At 42.9% G+C, this 16609-nt stretch overlaps 1 protein-coding gene across 2 annotated transcripts in view; it reads left to right on the top strand.

Annotated features, from left to right (window-relative positions):
* Positions 1-16609, top strand: part of CCDC113 (coiled-coil domain containing 113) — a 31000-nt gene that overhangs the window by 8127 nt on the left and 6264 nt on the right. For both annotated transcript variants that reach the window (XM_011938804.1, XM_011938805.1), the window contains 4 exons: positions 313-468; positions 1739-1819; positions 4586-4741; positions 10081-10188. In XM_011938804.1, coding sequence (XP_011794194.1) covers positions 313-468; positions 1739-1819; positions 4586-4741; positions 10081-10188 — 501 coding nt within the window. The remainder of the gene's footprint in view (positions 1-312; positions 469-1738; positions 1820-4585; positions 4742-10080; positions 10189-16609) is intronic.

Below are 16609 nucleotides of genomic sequence, written 5' to 3'. Positions count from 1 at the left end.
CAGTGAGCTGAGATTGTGCCACTGCACTCCAGCCTGGGAGACAGAGCGAGACTCCATCTGGGAAAAAAAAAAAAAAAAGATAGATACCTAACATCTGTTTTTGTTTGCTCTCTTTTTATGGATTCTATTTTTCAAAGAATGCTTTTAACTAATAACATTGAATAGTCAAGTTTGTATCTTAAGGATATGTTCCTAAGACTGAGAAGAAACATATTTCGGGACACAAAGAGGCCTGGGAACTTAGATTTTCTTAGAGGACATATCCTTGAAGATTGCTGGAAACATTCTTCTCTCTTTGTGCTGATCCCCCAGGCGATCATTGAGGAGGCTGAAATTCGATGGAATGAAGTTGCGAGAGCAGTGCATGAGTTTGAAAAAGATATTCTAAAAGCCATATCCAAGAAGAAAGGGAGTATTTTGGCCACTCAGAAAGTGATGAAATACATAGAGGACATGAACCGCCGGAGGGTGAGTTGGCAGACGGAGCTTAAAAAGGGAAAAAACATTCTTGCAGGGATGTTATAGAAATCATCCATGGGAAGCAGCCTAGCTCCATTTGGTCCACCATAAATGTTGCCCACATATGCAGATTTTCTTTGCATCCCTGAAAGTGTATGTGTATATGCATGTTTTAAAATGTATGTTTATGGCTGGGTGCAGTGGCTCACGCCTGTAATCCCAGCACTTTGGGAGGCTGAGGCAGGCGGATCATTGGAGCTGGAGGACCAGCCTGGCCAACATGGTGAAACCCTATCTGTACCAAAAATACAAAATTTAGCTGGGTGAGGTGGTGTGTGCCTGTAATTCCAGCTGCTTGAGAGGCTGAGGCAGGAGAATCGCTTGAACCTGGGAGGCAGAGGTTGCGGTGAGCCGAGATCATGCCACTACACTCTAGCCTGGGCAACAGAGCAAGACTCCATCTCAGAAAAAATAAATGAATGAATGAATGAATGAATGCATGTTTATCAAGGTTAACACCAGCCAGGCAGGATGTATATTAACAGTACCTCAGATTGATTTCTGTTTTTCTTGAGAAAGGTATGAGACTGGTCTGGTCCAGCCTGTCTAGAGAGATGACTGTGGAGTAGGACAGGTAAATCTCTTCTTCAAATTTTTAAAAAAACCTTTTAAAAAATTGTTATAGAGAGGGCGTCTCACTGTGTTGCCCAGGCTGGTCTTGAGCTCTTGGGCTCCAGCAGTCCACCTGTCTTGGCCTCCCAAAGTGCTGGGATTACAGGTGACTCTAAAGCTCTTTGAGATCCTTTGTTATCAGGAGATAGACCTTGGGCTGTTATGAGAAAAAAGGAGAATTTGGGGGGTAACCTTCATTTCCAGAGATTTTACAATATGTCAAGCTTTAGATCCTGGAGACAAGGTAGGGTTACTAACCCTAACATGTTAAGAGTAATAAAAATTATGTAAACTACCATGGGAATACAAGACCAAAAATCATAAGATCATTTTGTCAGGAAAGACCCCTACAGTAGCATATACCCAAATAATCTTGACTTTGAAAGCAATGTAAAATTTGCATGTTGCAAAACCAATGTCCTCTGCTTCTTGGTCATGAAATATCATACCAGCCCCAGCTTAAGTAGAAGTAAAAGGACCTAAAATAAGTGACAGAATGTTAGGGGTCAAGGTTTGGTTTACAGCCCCAGAACCATCCACTTTTCAAACCAATGGGAAAAAGGAGAGAAATGGATTAAATGCATTAAAATATGCCTTTATGTTTTAGGATAATATGAAGGAGAAATTACGTTTGAAAAATGTTTCTCTCAAAGTTCAGAGGAAAAAAATGCTTTCACAATTGAGGCAGGTATGTGGTCCTTTCTCTCTCTCTCTGTTTCTTTTTAAGGTACCGTGGTAGGCTGAATAAGGTTCCCACCCCTACTCCAAAATGTCCATATCCTAATCCCTGGAATCTGTGAATATATTAACTTACATAGCAAAAAGGATTTTGCAGATGTGATTAATTTAGGATCTTGAGATGGGGAGATGGTCTTGAATTACCTGGGTGGGCCCTATATAATCTCCCTCCTTATCAGTGGGAAGCAGGAGGGTGGGAGAAGCTATGATAACAGAAGCAGAGATCAGAGGGATGAGCTCTCATGCTAGGGAGAAGGGGCCAGGAATCGAGGACTGCAGACAGCCTCTAGAAGCTGGAAATGACAAGGAAACGGATTCTCCCTTAGAGCCTTGGGAAGAAATGCAGCCCTGCTGAGATCCTGATTTGAGCCTCCCAACCCGTTTCAGACTCCTGACCTCCAGAACTATAAGATAATAAATTTGCATTAAAGCCACCAGGTTTGTGGTGATTTGTTTCAGCAGCAATAGGAAACTCATATGATGACTGTGCAGGCAAATCAGAGGTTTTCCGTAGACAGAGTTGGCATGAATTTAAAAGACCCTCAAGACATACTTGTTGGCCCTTTCTGGGAAAATGGCCTGGTGGCACAGTTATATGTGCTTTGATGTGTCTCGCTTCGCCACCAGCTGACCCTAATGGCTCCTGCTGAAAGGCAGTAAGGCAAACATGGTTCCGTCCTTTCCTAGCTCAATATTTTTATTATTATCTTGAATTTGGGCACTGGTGGCATGCTCATCAAAGGGGGCTACTGACAAGGACACAAAACTGGGCAGGAGAATTAACACGTTGGGGCACTATTGCTTGAGTGACTTGGGATCCAGAAAGACCTCAGCAAGCTGGAACAGATTTAACAGCATGAAGTGACAAAGGACAAGTGTAACACCCTACACTTTTGATCCCCCAAAATACCTGATCAGGTACAGGTTGGCTTAGCCATAGAGTACCTGATAAAGTCAGCTCAGCTGGTGGTGATGCTATGGCGTAGGCTGCACTTATAGAAACACAGTGCCCAGAACAAGGAAGGGGTAGACTTTCTCTGCTCTGTCTGAGCGGCCCCTACCTGGAGTGTCATGTCACAGGGTGAGCCCCACCCTTGGAAGAATTGGCAAACTAGAGTTCACATCAGAGAGCAAGCCAGATGTCGGGAATAGAAACCATATCCAAGAGCCTGGGACTGATGGGCCCAAGGAGAGAGGGCCCAGGAGGGCCACAGCCACGTCTCCAAGTGCTCAGGGTTGCAGCAGAAAGGGAGAGCAGAGCTGGGGCTGTTAATGGAGGTGTCAGGGAAGGAGATTTGAGTTCAGTGCAAGAAAAAATTCTGCAGTGAGTGGTCCCAGTGGAGCTGTCTGCAGATCATCAGTTCCTGGTACTTGGAGATTCATGCAAGCACGGGCATCTTGAAGAGGGGCTTTAAGCTGGAGATAGGGAATAGATGGATGATCTTTAACCTTAATGCCGCTGCTACACAGAGATAACACAGACACGGGCCCTGCCCTTGTGAGCTCCTAGACTAGTGGGCAGCAGTGTTGTGTGAAAAGGTGTGTATGTGTAATTGTATACAGAAGCTATATACCAAGGACTGGCTGGACGTGGTGGCTCACACCTGTAATCCTAGCACTTTGGGAGGCCGAGGTGGGTGGATCACGAGGTCAGGAGATTGAGACCATCCTGGCTAACACAGTGAAACCCTGTCTCTACTAAAAATACAAAAAAATTAGCTGGACATGGTGGCGGGCGCCTGTAGTCCCAGCTACTCGGGAGGCTGAGGCAGGAGAATGGTGTGAACCCAAGAGGCGGAGCTTGCAGTGAGCCGAGATTGCGCCACTGCACTCCAGCCTGAGTGACAGAGTGAGACTCCATCTCAAAAAAAAAAAAAAAAAAAGAAGCTACATACCAAGGATCACAGAGCTAAAGCTTCCAGGGGCTCAGCAGAGAGAGGGATCACCCTCCGGTGTGGAAAACAGGTTGGGAGCATTGGAGCTGGAGGAATGGTTGTATTGGGGCTTAAGGAAGTTGTGTTGTTTTGGGAAGGGGAAGAAGATGAATCCCAGGAGATAGGACAGACAGCATGAGTGAGACGTGGGAGTGAGGAACAGCAGTTCCCAAGTTGGGCTGTTGTCTGCCACAGATATAAAGTGGCATAGACCTGGCAGGGCTGGTAAGGTCGGCCAGGACAGGGAGGGAACCTTATACACTTGGGCACTGCAGTGCAGAAATATCAGATGATCAAAGAAGGGGGAATCTATGGGCTGCTTGTCCTGGGTTTTTCATGTTAAAAACAACTTTTAAATGGCCTGATTCTTTCTCTTCCTTCATGGCCCTGTGAGGCACCACCCAATGTGGGATGTCCTCTGTGCATGACTCAGTCTTTCATCCTCCCCTGGCCTGGCTTAGCGACTCCTGTGTGCCCTCTGCCCCCACTCCCCCACATTCCCCCCTGAACAACACATCCCACTGCACCACACTGTTGAGTCAATGGCTTGTCTGTAAACCCTCATATGCACTGCCTGGAGCCAGGGAACATTGTATTTACTTAAATCTCTATTCCCAGTGCCTAACACCATGCCTGGGACCAAACACATGCCCAATATGTGTTTGTTGAATGACTGAATGATGACTGACCTCCAAAGCCTTATCAAGAGTTGTAAGATGTGAGCCATACATTCAGAATCACAGCTGACGTATCATTTTTTCTTTCATCTTTCTGAGCTGTAGAAAGAAGAGGTGGGTGAGGCCCTTCATGATGTTGATTTTCAGCAGTTGAAGATAGAGAATGCTCAATTTCTCGAAACAATTGAAGCAACGAATCAAGAACTGACCCAGCTAAAGCTGTCATCTGGAAACACTCTGCAGGTCCTCAATGCCTACAAAGTAAGGCCATCCCTGATGCCAAAGGCTCCCTCAAGGCTTTCCACACTCACCTTTCTGGCCACAGGGAGGTTCTTGTGCACTCCAGTTTCACACAGCGCTTAGGTGCCCCCTCACTGTCAAGCCATGTGTCCTGAAATTTCCTGAATGCTCCCATAACCCTGGCTGTGCGTGACAACCAGGGTTTTTCTTTAAAAGGAAAAAAAAAATAGATAGATAGATGATAGGTAGGTAGATAGATGGATGGATGGATGGATGGATGGATAGATAGATAGATAGATAGATACATAGATGACTAGTCCCACTCTGACTAATTGAATTAGGAGGTGAGGGCCATGCATCTTATTTATTTTGTTTTCTTTTTTATTGTGGTTGTTAATTCCCCAAGTGATTTTTATGGATGGTGAGTTTTGAGGACTAACCACATTTAGAGCCCTGTTTAATCTGAGCACATTATAAGCACTTTCCTGCTTAAAACCCTGCAAAGGAAAGCAGTCTTAGCTATAAATCAGAAAACTACTAAATAATTTATCATCCAAACAGAACCCTTTTGGGAGGGAAAAGAGGCACTATTAATAATTAGGCAGAGACTATAGGCACACAAAGGGCCTGGCCCCAACAGACGAGGCCATCTGGTCACGCTGCTAGAGACCATCTAATGTAGTATTCAGCAACTGCAGGCCAGTGTATCCCCACCCACTGCCCTGTGAGCTAAGAATGATATTACAGAAGAAACTTTATAACCAATTTGATTATAGAAAACACTAACTGGAAACCAAATGAAGCAAAATTGGTTTCTTCCCTAGAAATTCCATTTCTTTCATTAGTAGACCTATATTCTAAAATATTGTACTCAATTATTATATCTTGAATTGAATCGATAAAACGTTGGTAGGATTTTTTTTCTTGTTAATATAAGTACACAATACCCACAATTTTGCTTCTGGGCTTGCAAAATCTGAAATATTTACTATGTGGTCCCTTACAGAAAAGTTTTGCTGACCTCTCGTATAGTGCCCAGGTGACAACGGTGGTTATGAGCTTAGGTAACTCGCAGGTGGGCTTTGTTTGGTCCACACAGTTTAAAAATGTGTGAATGTGAATGCGTTTAGGCCAAGTTTATGTTTGTTCAACATTTTCTTTTTACAAATGAAAAAACCGAGGGTCAAAGATGCAGAGTAGACAGGGAGCAGTGGCTCACACCTGCAATCCCAGCACTTTGGGAGGCCTAGGTGGGCAGATCACCTGAGGCCAGGAGTTCGAGACCAGCCTGGCCAACATGGCAAAACCCCATCTCTACTAAAAATACAAAAAATTATCTGGGCGTAGTGGTGCACACCTGTAATCTCAGCTACTTGGGAGGCTGAGGCACAAGGATTGCTTAAACCCCCAGGGGCAGAGGTTGCAGTGAGCTGAGATCATGCCACTGTACTCCAGCCTGGGCAACAGAGCAAGACTCTGTCTCAAAAAAAATAAAAATAAAAAATAAAGATGCAGAATATTTGCTAAATTCAAGCAACAAGTTACTGACAGAGGTGGGACTCCCAGTCCAGTATGCATCCCACCTAACTCAGTGTGTATCCCACCCGACTGCCTTTTCCAGCATAAAGTATGTAGAAAACAGTATGCTGGCATTCTGAAATTTATGTGTCACAAGCATGCAACAGATCCTCTACTTTTAGCTTCTCTCATCAGTTTTTAGCTTATCTGATCACTGTTATTTATAGAGGAAGCCAATTCCTGTGACTCCCAGGCCCTCGTTGCCTGGAGAGCAGGTTGTACTTGCTTAGATCACACTGGACCTCGATCTTATCCCGTGGAATCAGTTAAGTAGCACAGGGTCTGCCTGGTCTTGTGGGGGAAAAGCCAAGGGTTTTGGAAATGAAACTACTGATTTTTAAAAGTCAAACTGCCAGGTTACAGGGCCTGACCTCTTTAGGATGGGTCTAAACACACAGTGCAGATTGCTTGCAGTACCCGAGATCAGCAGCACAGGCCACCATGGGCAGAGTGAGAGCCATTCTTGGGGGAAATGGAGGCAGAACAACTGAGTTGTGGAGTCAGACCTTGCCTGTGCTTGAATGTTCTCCTGGGGGAGGTGCTTCATCTAGGCAAATTCTTCACCTCTTAGAAGCAAGTTTTGTGTCACCAGGATGGTGCTCTGTCTAGCATGTGTTGTGTCCCCAGCATCAAGGATGGTGCCTGGCCAAAGGAGGTGCTTGGCCAATATTGCTGAATGAACTGCTTGCAGAACAGGTGTGTATTTGGTAGGCGTGGGAGGGTGACAGGAGGGGCCACTTTGATGTAAATATGATTCATTCTCCCAGCAATCAGAAAATGAAAATAAAACGGCCGGGCGTGGTGGCTCAAGCCTGTAATCCCAGCACTTTGGGAGGCCGAGACGGGTGGATCACGAGGTCAGGAGATCGAGACCATCCTGAGCTACACGGTGAAACCCCGTCTCTACTAAAAAATACAAAAAAAAACCAGCCGGGCGAGATGGCGGGCGCCTGTAGTCCCAGCTACTCGGGAGGCTGAGGCAGGAGAATGGCGTAAACCCGGGAGGCGGAGCTTGCAGTGAGCCAAGATTGCGCCACTGCACTCCAGCCTGGGCGACAGAGCTAGACTCCGTCTCCAAAAAAAAAAAAAAAAAAAAAAAAAAAAAAAAAAAAAAAAAAAATCCAACACCCAAGTGTGAAACCTTGTTAAAGACATGCAGAATAATTTTTCTCTATACTAAAAGTACCAGTACCTTCAGTAGGGTAGGCACCAGGCTAAGTGCTAAGGGTACAGCATTGAGACAGCACCAGGCAGAAATGGGCTCTTCTCTTCTGTGAGTTTCATGTGTGAGCCTGAGTCAAGGTGGCAGCTTTTTCTCTGACTTTATGCCCTCAAGCCCTGCCTGGTGGAGTTTGGTAAAATGTAAGCATGTGACTACAGCTGTGATGAGTCACTCCAGACTGCCTATAAACTAGTGATCTGGGGCCTTGTAGGTAGAATTCTAAGATGGCCCCAAGACTCCCCAGCCCCTGGTATCTACACCCTGTATAATCTCCGGCCAGGACTGTGAATATGATGGTTTCGGTTAAGTTCTGTTCTGTTCTATGATTCGGTTATACTGTATGGCACAGTTGACTAAAGACAGGGAGATCACCCACTTGGCCTGACCTAATCACACGAGTCCTTTGAAAGAACAGTTTCTCTGGAAGAGGAAGTCATAAATACGAACCATGAGGAGAAATGGCTGGAGGAAGTCTTCTCCATTGTGGGCTTGAAGACAGAGAGGCCACATGGAAGGGATTCAAGAGGGACCTCTGGAAGCTGAGAGCGACCTCCTGCTGACAGCCCAAAAGAAAACAAGGGCCTTGGTCCTACAGCTTCGAGGAATTACCTTCTGCCAACAATAAGTGAGCTTGGAAGAGGACCATGAGCCCTTGACAAGAACCACAGCCCTGGCGGACACCTTGGTTTCAGCTGGATGTGACTGTGGGGGAGAATCCAGCCACACTGTGTGCAGACTTCTGGCCTATGGAAGCTGTGAGAAAATAAATGGGTGTGGCTCTAAGCCACAAAAGTCTGTGGTAATTTGCTACATAGCAATAGAAAGTGAATGCAGTCCTTTTCAGAAGTGGCCTCCTCAAGGGACCCACATCTTGACTCAGCATCACCAATGCAGCTTTTATCAGCCTTTGTGGAGACTGCCCTGGCAGAGCCGGTGATGGCCTTGCTGCTACTCTTGTACCTCCATTCCTTCCTGCCCTGCCGCTCTAAGTTGGTGACCACTTGTCTTCCCTCCACTCTCCTTCCTCCCACCTGAACTGCTGGATTTGCAGCAAAGTCCTGCCCCATCTCCCTGACCCCACACCTCACCCTGTCAGTCTGGTCTCATTCACTTTTGCTTTCGTTAGCAGAGCAATTCTCATGCAGGACATGGAACAGGGAATGAGCCTTAAAGAAGTGAGGCCTGAAAATAGGAGTGAGGAAGAGAATGGCCCCTGGGTGCTGGAAGGTCCCCCAGGCAGGTGGTTCTAGTCTTCTCTGTTTTGACACCCTGGGGCAATGCCCTTGCCCCCTCCTCCTGCCTTCACTTTGACTGTGGCCCTGCTGCTCTCTACCCACTCTCCCAGCTCCTATTAGATCCTCCTCTCCTTGGTTCTTTCCTTAGCTTGGAATGTTCTCTTCCCTCTTCACCTAGACATACTGACTCAACCTTTCAGCTCTCTTTCCAGCATATATATATATAATATATATATATAAAATATATGTATATATAATATATATATAAAATATATATATATATTTTTTTTTCAGGAAAACCTTCTCCAACCCTGTCCTGGCATTCTCTTAGCTTGGCACAATTGCAGTCTTACATTTCTTCTTGCAATTATTTTACTGCCTTTCCCCTACTGTCTGGGCTGTGAGCCAGCCTTCTGGTGGCAGAGCCTAGTTTGCTTCACTGGCCAGTGCGTGGTGCAGGGACTGGCGCCTGGTGGGTGGGTTTTCAGGGTTTGTTGAGCGAGCTCCCCCAAATCACTGCATCTTTCCCTTGGCCCACTCCTCTGCCCAGCAAAGCACATCCCAGCGCCTCTGGCTGACTCTTCCCCACTGAGAGAGAGTGGTCAAAAGGGGACCAATCTAAGAAGCAGGGGTGGGGCCTGCAGGAGCCAGTGAAGGGCAGATGATGCCGTGGGAATCTGCAAGGCTGTGCTCCTGCAGGACTCCTCTAAAACTAGCAGGCCCGGCCTCATTAGGTGATGAAACGGTGATGGAGCCTGTGGGCTGTGGAATCTCACTGTATGGGCTCAATTCCCGGCTCTCCCTGGTCTCTGTGTCCTTGGGGAAATGGTTTTACCTTCCTAAGGGTCAGTTCTCTCACCTATAAATGGAGATAGCAGTAGACCCACCTTATGAGGAGTATTCCCCACTCTCCATCCACATGCGATAGTCATGGCAGCTGTTTGTTGAATGTTCTCCATGTGCCTCAGCACTCTACCAGGCTGTCTCCTGTACGCCTCTCCATAACCCTACATGGTGACTGGACCCAAGTTTAGAAAGGTTCCAGGACCTCCCCAAAGATCTCCTTAGTGAGTAGTCGGGCAGGATTTAGGTCCCTGTGTGCCTTACTTCTTTACCTGTCCAGCTGAGAACAAGACTCCAGGGTCCTCTCCTCCCGCACCAGTTCTCAGACATCAGGATCTGGAAAATCTGGGCAACAGTGAGAAAGGCAATTTGGACTTTCTGGATGGTCCTGCTTTTCTGTTCGTTAACAAAGAGCTGTCTCCCCTTCCTGCGGTTCTGAGAGGTCATCTTAGCTCACGACTTCCTGCGTTGTTATATTTCAGAGCAAGCTTCACAAGGCAATGGAAATATACATCAATCTGGACAAGGAGATCTTGCTGAGAAAAGAGCTACTTGACAAAATTGAAAAAGAAACACTACAAGTAGAGGAGGTAGGAGAGGGCAAAATGTGGTGTTTCTGGTATTTGTCTCCTTGTGTTTATAAGGGCTTGAGTCAAGGTCCACCAAGATCTAAGCCACCTTGCTGGTTTATCTAGAAAAGCCTAGACCGTAAAAATCAAAATAGCTGTGGGCCATCAAAGCACAAAGTGGCACCTGGAGACCTACAGTCCAGGTGTGTCACATTTTACTGCTGTGTTGGGTTCTAGAGTCACCTCAGAAAACAAAAATTTCGTGGAGTCCAAATAACATTTGGGAATTCCTTAAGTGACCCATAAAGTACAATATTCAAAGTTTCGTGTCTACAACCCCAGGAAAAATGTTTAATGCATGTAGTAATGTCCCTGATAGGAAAAAAAGTACACATGCCAAAATAGAATGTTTGATGTAAAGGAGAGACAGAGAGAGGAAAAAAGAGAGAGAGAGAGGAAAAGAGAGAGAGAGAGGTCATAACCATATGACATCTTGCCTGATACCCGGGCTGGACACTCACAGCCTGAGTAGCCTGTAGCAGAGACCAGCTGAAGGACAGCAGACCTGTGACCTCTGTCCTGGGCTCACTCCAAGGCCTGTGGTCACTGTGTGAAGAGGTGAATGGAGTCATCTGAGCTCCCTGCCTATCTAAATTGCAATTTACCTCTCTCATTACTTTGCTGAGCATTGATAGCTGAATTTCCCTAACTTAAATGCACATAGGATGTGATGCAAAGAGAACTTTTTGGGGAGCAGGAGAAAGAGTGCTGGACTCGTGATCAGAAGGTCTGGCATGAGGTTTGGTGCTGCCAATTTCTAGTCTTGAACAAGCTTTTAAATAGGACTGTTTCCACGTCTGGGAAATAGATCTACTGCCCTTATTGTAGTAGCTAGAGCGGACCACATATAATGACGCTTTGTTAACCCCTAAAACTGTATGATTATTAGTGTCATTGTCTTGTGTGGCCCCAAATTTGCCTACAGTGGCCCCAAAACCACAGGATTATTCACATCTAAGTTACGTCACAGCATGCACATCATTTTCTTGATGGAGAACCAACACCTTCCGCAAAAAAACCCCAGTCTCAGTACAGAGTGGCAAGAAGCAAAGTTAAAGCAAAAACCTGTGAACTCTCTTAATGCAGAATTGCTCTGGTCCTTATTTATTTTTTCCTTGGGTTGATAGTTATTAGATTAAAAGTAAAACTTAAAATTGATTTTTTTTTTTTTAAAGCCAGGTATTCACTGCTTAGTATATTTTAGTTTTCTTGTTAATGTTTTGAAAATAGCTTTATTGGAATTTAATTTATATGCCATATAATCACCCATTTAAAGTGTACAGTTCAGTGGATTATAATATATTCACAGAGTTGTGTAACCATCAGCACAATAATGTTAGAACGTTTTCATCACCCCAGAAAAAAACCCTGCACCCATTAGACCTCCTTCCCCATAGGATAGGTGCAGTGGCTCACCCTGTAATCCCAGCACTTTGGGAGGCTGAGGTGGGCAGATCATTTGAGGTCAGGAGTTCAAGACCAGCCTGGCCAACATGGTGAAACCTGGCCTCTACTAAAAATACAAAAATTAGCTGGGCGTGGTGGTGGGCACCTGTAGTCCCATCTACTTGGGAGGCTGAGGCAGAAGAATCACTTGAGCCCATGCGGTGGAGGTTACAGTGAGCCGAGACTGTGCCATTGCACTCTCCAACCTGGGTGACAGAGGGAGACTCCATCTCAAAACAAAACAAAACAAAAATCTACTTAAGTACATTTATTTATAAAAAGAAAGAAAGAAAAGAAAAGATCCTTCTCCATTCCCCACACCCCACTCTCACCCTCCAGCTCTTGGCGGTCACTAATCTACTTTATGCCTCTGTGGATTTGCCTATTCTGGGCATTTCATTTAAAAGAGATTATACAATATGTGGTCTTTTATGAGTGGCTTTTTTCACTTGGAATAACATTTTCAAGGTACATTTGTATCATGTATCATTTGTTTATTTGTATGGCTGAATAGCATTTCATTGTGTGGATAGATCACATTTTATTTATCCATTCATCACTCAGTGGACATTTGGGTTTCCACTTCGGGACTGTCATGAGTCATGCTGATATGAACATCCTGGTACAAGTTTTTCTGTGGATATGTGTTTTCTTTTCTCTTGATGTGTTTTCTTTTCTCTTGACATGTTTTCTTTTCTCTTGGACATATACCTAGAAGTTGAATTGTGGGTTATACATGGTAATTCTATGTGTAACACCTAGAAAAACTAGCAATCTGTTTTTGAAAGTGGCTGCCCCATTTCGTATTCCCACAATGTGTGAGGGTTCCAGTTTCCATACATCTTTGTTATTCTCAGTTTTTTTAAAAAATGGCCATCCTACTTGGTATGAAGTGATATCTCGTTGTGGTTTTTATTTTAATTTTCTAATGACATGGAGCATCTTATCATGTGCTTATTGGCCACTTGTCTATCTTTCTTTGAGAAATGTCTAGTCAAGTCCTTTGCTTGGTTTATACTTGGGTTATTTATCTTTTTAACTTTCCCATTGTAAGTTGAAAATATCATAAGTTAAAAATGCATTTAACATACCTGACCTACTAAACATTATAGCTTAGCCTAGCCTATCTTAAATATGCTCAGAACACTTACATTAGCCTACAACTGGGAAAAATCATCGAACACAAAGTCTGTTTTATAATAGGGTGTTGAATGTCTCATGTAATTTATCGAATACTGTACTGAAAGTGAAAAATGGGTTATATCGATACTCGAAGTATGGTTTCTACTGAATGTGTGTTGCTTTTGCACTATCTTAAAGTTAAAAAAAAACAACTTAAGTTGACCTATTGTAAGTCAGGGATCATCTGTATAAGATTCACAAATATTTTCTCCCATACTGTGGATTTTCTTTCACTTTCTTGATAGTTTTTTCTGCAACACAAACGTTTTTAGTTTTGATAGAAGTCCAATTTATCCATTTTTTTTCTTTTGATCTTGTGCTTTTGGTGTCATATATAAGAAACCATTGCCTTACCCAATATCATGAAGATGTTCTCCTCTGTCTTCTTTTAAGAGTTTTGTAATTTTAGCTCTTATGTTTAGGTTTATAATCAATTTTGAGTTAATTTTTTTTAATGGTGTGAGCGAGGAGTTCAAAAGCTGAAAGAAGAAAGGAGATGAAATATGTTCACAGAGTTTGTCATATTAACTTTTTGTTTACATTTCTTCCTGTGAATTTGAGTTACTATCTGGTGTTTCTTATGTAAATACAGCTTTGTTTCAACCTGCCTCCTTTGTGCTGTTACTGTCAAATACACTCCATGATTACATGTTATAGTTCCCCAAATACAATTATATATGTATTTTTATACACTTGCTTTTTAAATCAGTTAAGAGAAGAAATATGCAATTATACTGTCTTTTATAATTACCTATTATACAGTTAATTTTATTTGCACTACTTTTTTAATGTCGATTTCATATTCCTGTAGGGTATCACTTGTTTTTAGCTTGCAGAACTTCTGTAATATTTCTTGTAAGACAGGTCTGCCAACCGTGACTTCTGTAGGTTTTTGTTAATCTGGGAATGTCTTTATTTTTCCTTCATTTTTCAAAAATAAACTTTTATTTTAGAAGTTTTAGATTTACAGGAAAATTGTGAAGACAGTACAGAGAACCGCCATACACCTCATACCCAGTTTCCCCTATTTTAACCTCTTATATCAGTACAATGTGTTTATTATGATTAATGAACTGGTATTGATACAGTATTATTAATCAAAGTCTGTGCTTTTGTCACATTTCCTTAGTTCTTACCTAACATCCCTTAACTGTTCCAGGATCCCACCCAGGATATCCACATTACATTTACTGCTATGTCTCCTTAAGCTCCTCTTGGCTGAGACAGTTTCTCAGAATTTCCTTGATGTTGATGACCTTGACAGTTTTGAGGAGTACTTGTCAGGTTTTTGTAGAATGTTCCTCCAATGGGATTTGTTTGATGTTTTTCTCATGATTACATTGGGGTTTATGTGTTTTGAGGGGGAAGACCACAGACATAAAGTGCCATTCACATCACGTCATATCGAGGGAGTCTACTATCAACATGACTCATCATTGATGTGAAACTTGATCACGTAGATGGATAGTATGTTATGGATTTCTTCACTGTGAAGTTACTCTCCCTCCTTTCCATACTGTACTCTTCGAAAGGAAGTCATTATGTACAGCCCATACTTAAGGAGTAGGGATTTATGCTCCACATAATTTATTTGGAATTCTTCTGTATAGGAGATTTATCTATTCTCCCCCATTTATTTATTTTTAACATCATTTATTTATATCAGTTTCAATTCATAGATATTTGTTTTATATGTTGGGTTATAATATCATAAGCCATGCATTGTTTAATGATGGGGATACATTCTGAGAAATGCATTGTTAGGCAATTTCATCATTGTGTGAACAGTATAGAGTGTACTCTATGATGGTATACCTAGATAGTATAGCCTACTACACACCTAGGCTGTATTGTGTAGCCTGTTGCTCCAGGCTATAACCCTGAAAAACATGTTATTATACTAAATGCTGTAGGAAATTATAATACAGTGCTAAGTATTTGTGTATCCAAACATATCTAAACATAGAAAAGGTACAGTAAAGATATGGCATTATAATCTTATGGGACCATCTTCATAAGTGGTTCATTGTTGACCAGAATGTTTTATGTGGCATGTGACTGTATTACATTATTTATTTTGTTGCTCAGATTGTTCCAGGTTGGCCATTGGGAGCTCTTTCAGTTGAATTTGGTGTCCCTTTGACTCTCTTCATCTTTATGGCCTTTTTTTTTTTTTTTTTGAGGCAGAGTCTTGCTCTGTCGCCCAGGCTGGAGTGTAGTGTTGCAATTGTCCTAGGTACGGCCAATGTAAGCATCTTCAAGTTACCCCTTATGTTTGTTTGAAATGCCCTTTTTTTTTTTTTTTTGAGCACTTCCTTTCTGGCACCAGAAGATGTTCTAGGCTCATCTTAGATATTTTCTGCCTCAGTCCTAGAATCCACCATTTCTCCAAGGAGGCTTGGTGTCTTTTATTTGAGAATGACATTAGAAACCGAGATCTGAGTGTGTTGATTACTTGCTTTCATTTTGAAAGATCATTTTGAGGATATAATATTCTTGAGTGGCAGATTTTTCTCTTTCAGCCCATTGCCTTCTGGCCTTCATTGTTTCGGATGAGAAATCAGCTGTTAATCTTGTTGGGCTTCTCTTGTATGTAATGAATTGTTTTCTCTTGCTGTTTTCAATATTTTCTCTTTGCTTTGCCATTCAACATTTTGAGTGTGATGAGTCTCTGGGTGTGGATTTATTTGCATTTCTTCCATTTGGAGTTTGTTGAGCCCTTTGGATATGTGGCTTACTGTTTTTCAACAAATTGGTGAAATTTTCAGCCATTATATCTGAATAAATTTTTCTACTCCTTTCTCTTTCTTTTCTCTCTCTAGTACTCCCATTATCTGTATGTTGGTACACTTAGTGGTGTTCCACATTTCTCTGAGACTGTTAATTTTTCTTCATTCTTTTTTCTCTCTGCTCCTCAATCTGCATAATCTCTATCAATCTACAAGTTTACCAATGCTTTATTCTACTGGCTTAAATCTGCTGTCATTCTCCTGTGGTGAATTTTTCATTTCAGTCATCATATTGAAAAGATTCCAGATTTTCTACTTTTTAAAAATGAATTTCTACCTCTTTATTGATTTTCGTTACTTGATGAGATATTATTATTATTACTTTAATTCTTTAAACATGGTTTCCTCTGGTTTTTTGAATAGCTCCTTTGAAGACTTTGTCTGCTAAGTCTACCATCTGCTCTCCCTCAGAGGCAGTTTATTTTGCCTTCCCTGGGTGGATCATGCTTTCCTATTTCTTTGCCTATCTCATAATTTTTGTTGGAAGCTGTATATTTTAGGTGATATAGCAATTCTTGATATTGATCCCTCCCACCCCTTTCTTGGGCTTGTCATAGTTTTTGCTTGGTACTTGTTGAGTGACTTGGCTGGACTAGATCAGTAAAGTCTATTCCCCTGCTGTTAGTACTCTTTTTTTTTTTTTTTTTTTTGAGATGGAGTCTCGCTCTGTCACCCAGGCTGGAGTGCAGTGGCACAATCTCGGCTCACTGCAAGCTCTGCCTCCCAGGTTCACGCCATTCTCCTGCCTCAGCCTCCTGAGTAGCTGGGACTACAGGCACCTGCCAACACGCCTGGCTAATTTTTTGTTTGTTTAGTAGAGATGGGGTTTCACCATATTAGCCAGGATGGTCTCAATCTCCTGACCTCATGACCTGCCTGCCTTGGCCTCCCAAAGTGCTGGGATTACAGGTGTAAGCCACCGCGCCCAGCCCCCTGCTGTTAGTACTCTCTAATGTTTCTCCTCA

The sequence above is a fragment of the Colobus angolensis genome, unplaced genomic scaffold (assembly GCF_000951035.1).
Source record: "Colobus angolensis palliatus isolate OR3802 unplaced genomic scaffold, Cang.pa_1.0 Scaffold178, whole genome shotgun sequence".
NCBI classification, from domain to species: domain Eukaryota; kingdom Metazoa; phylum Chordata; class Mammalia; order Primates; family Cercopithecidae; genus Colobus; species Colobus angolensis.
The sequence above is the reverse complement of the archived record's forward strand: the minus strand, read 5'-3'. Positions and strand labels throughout refer to the sequence as shown.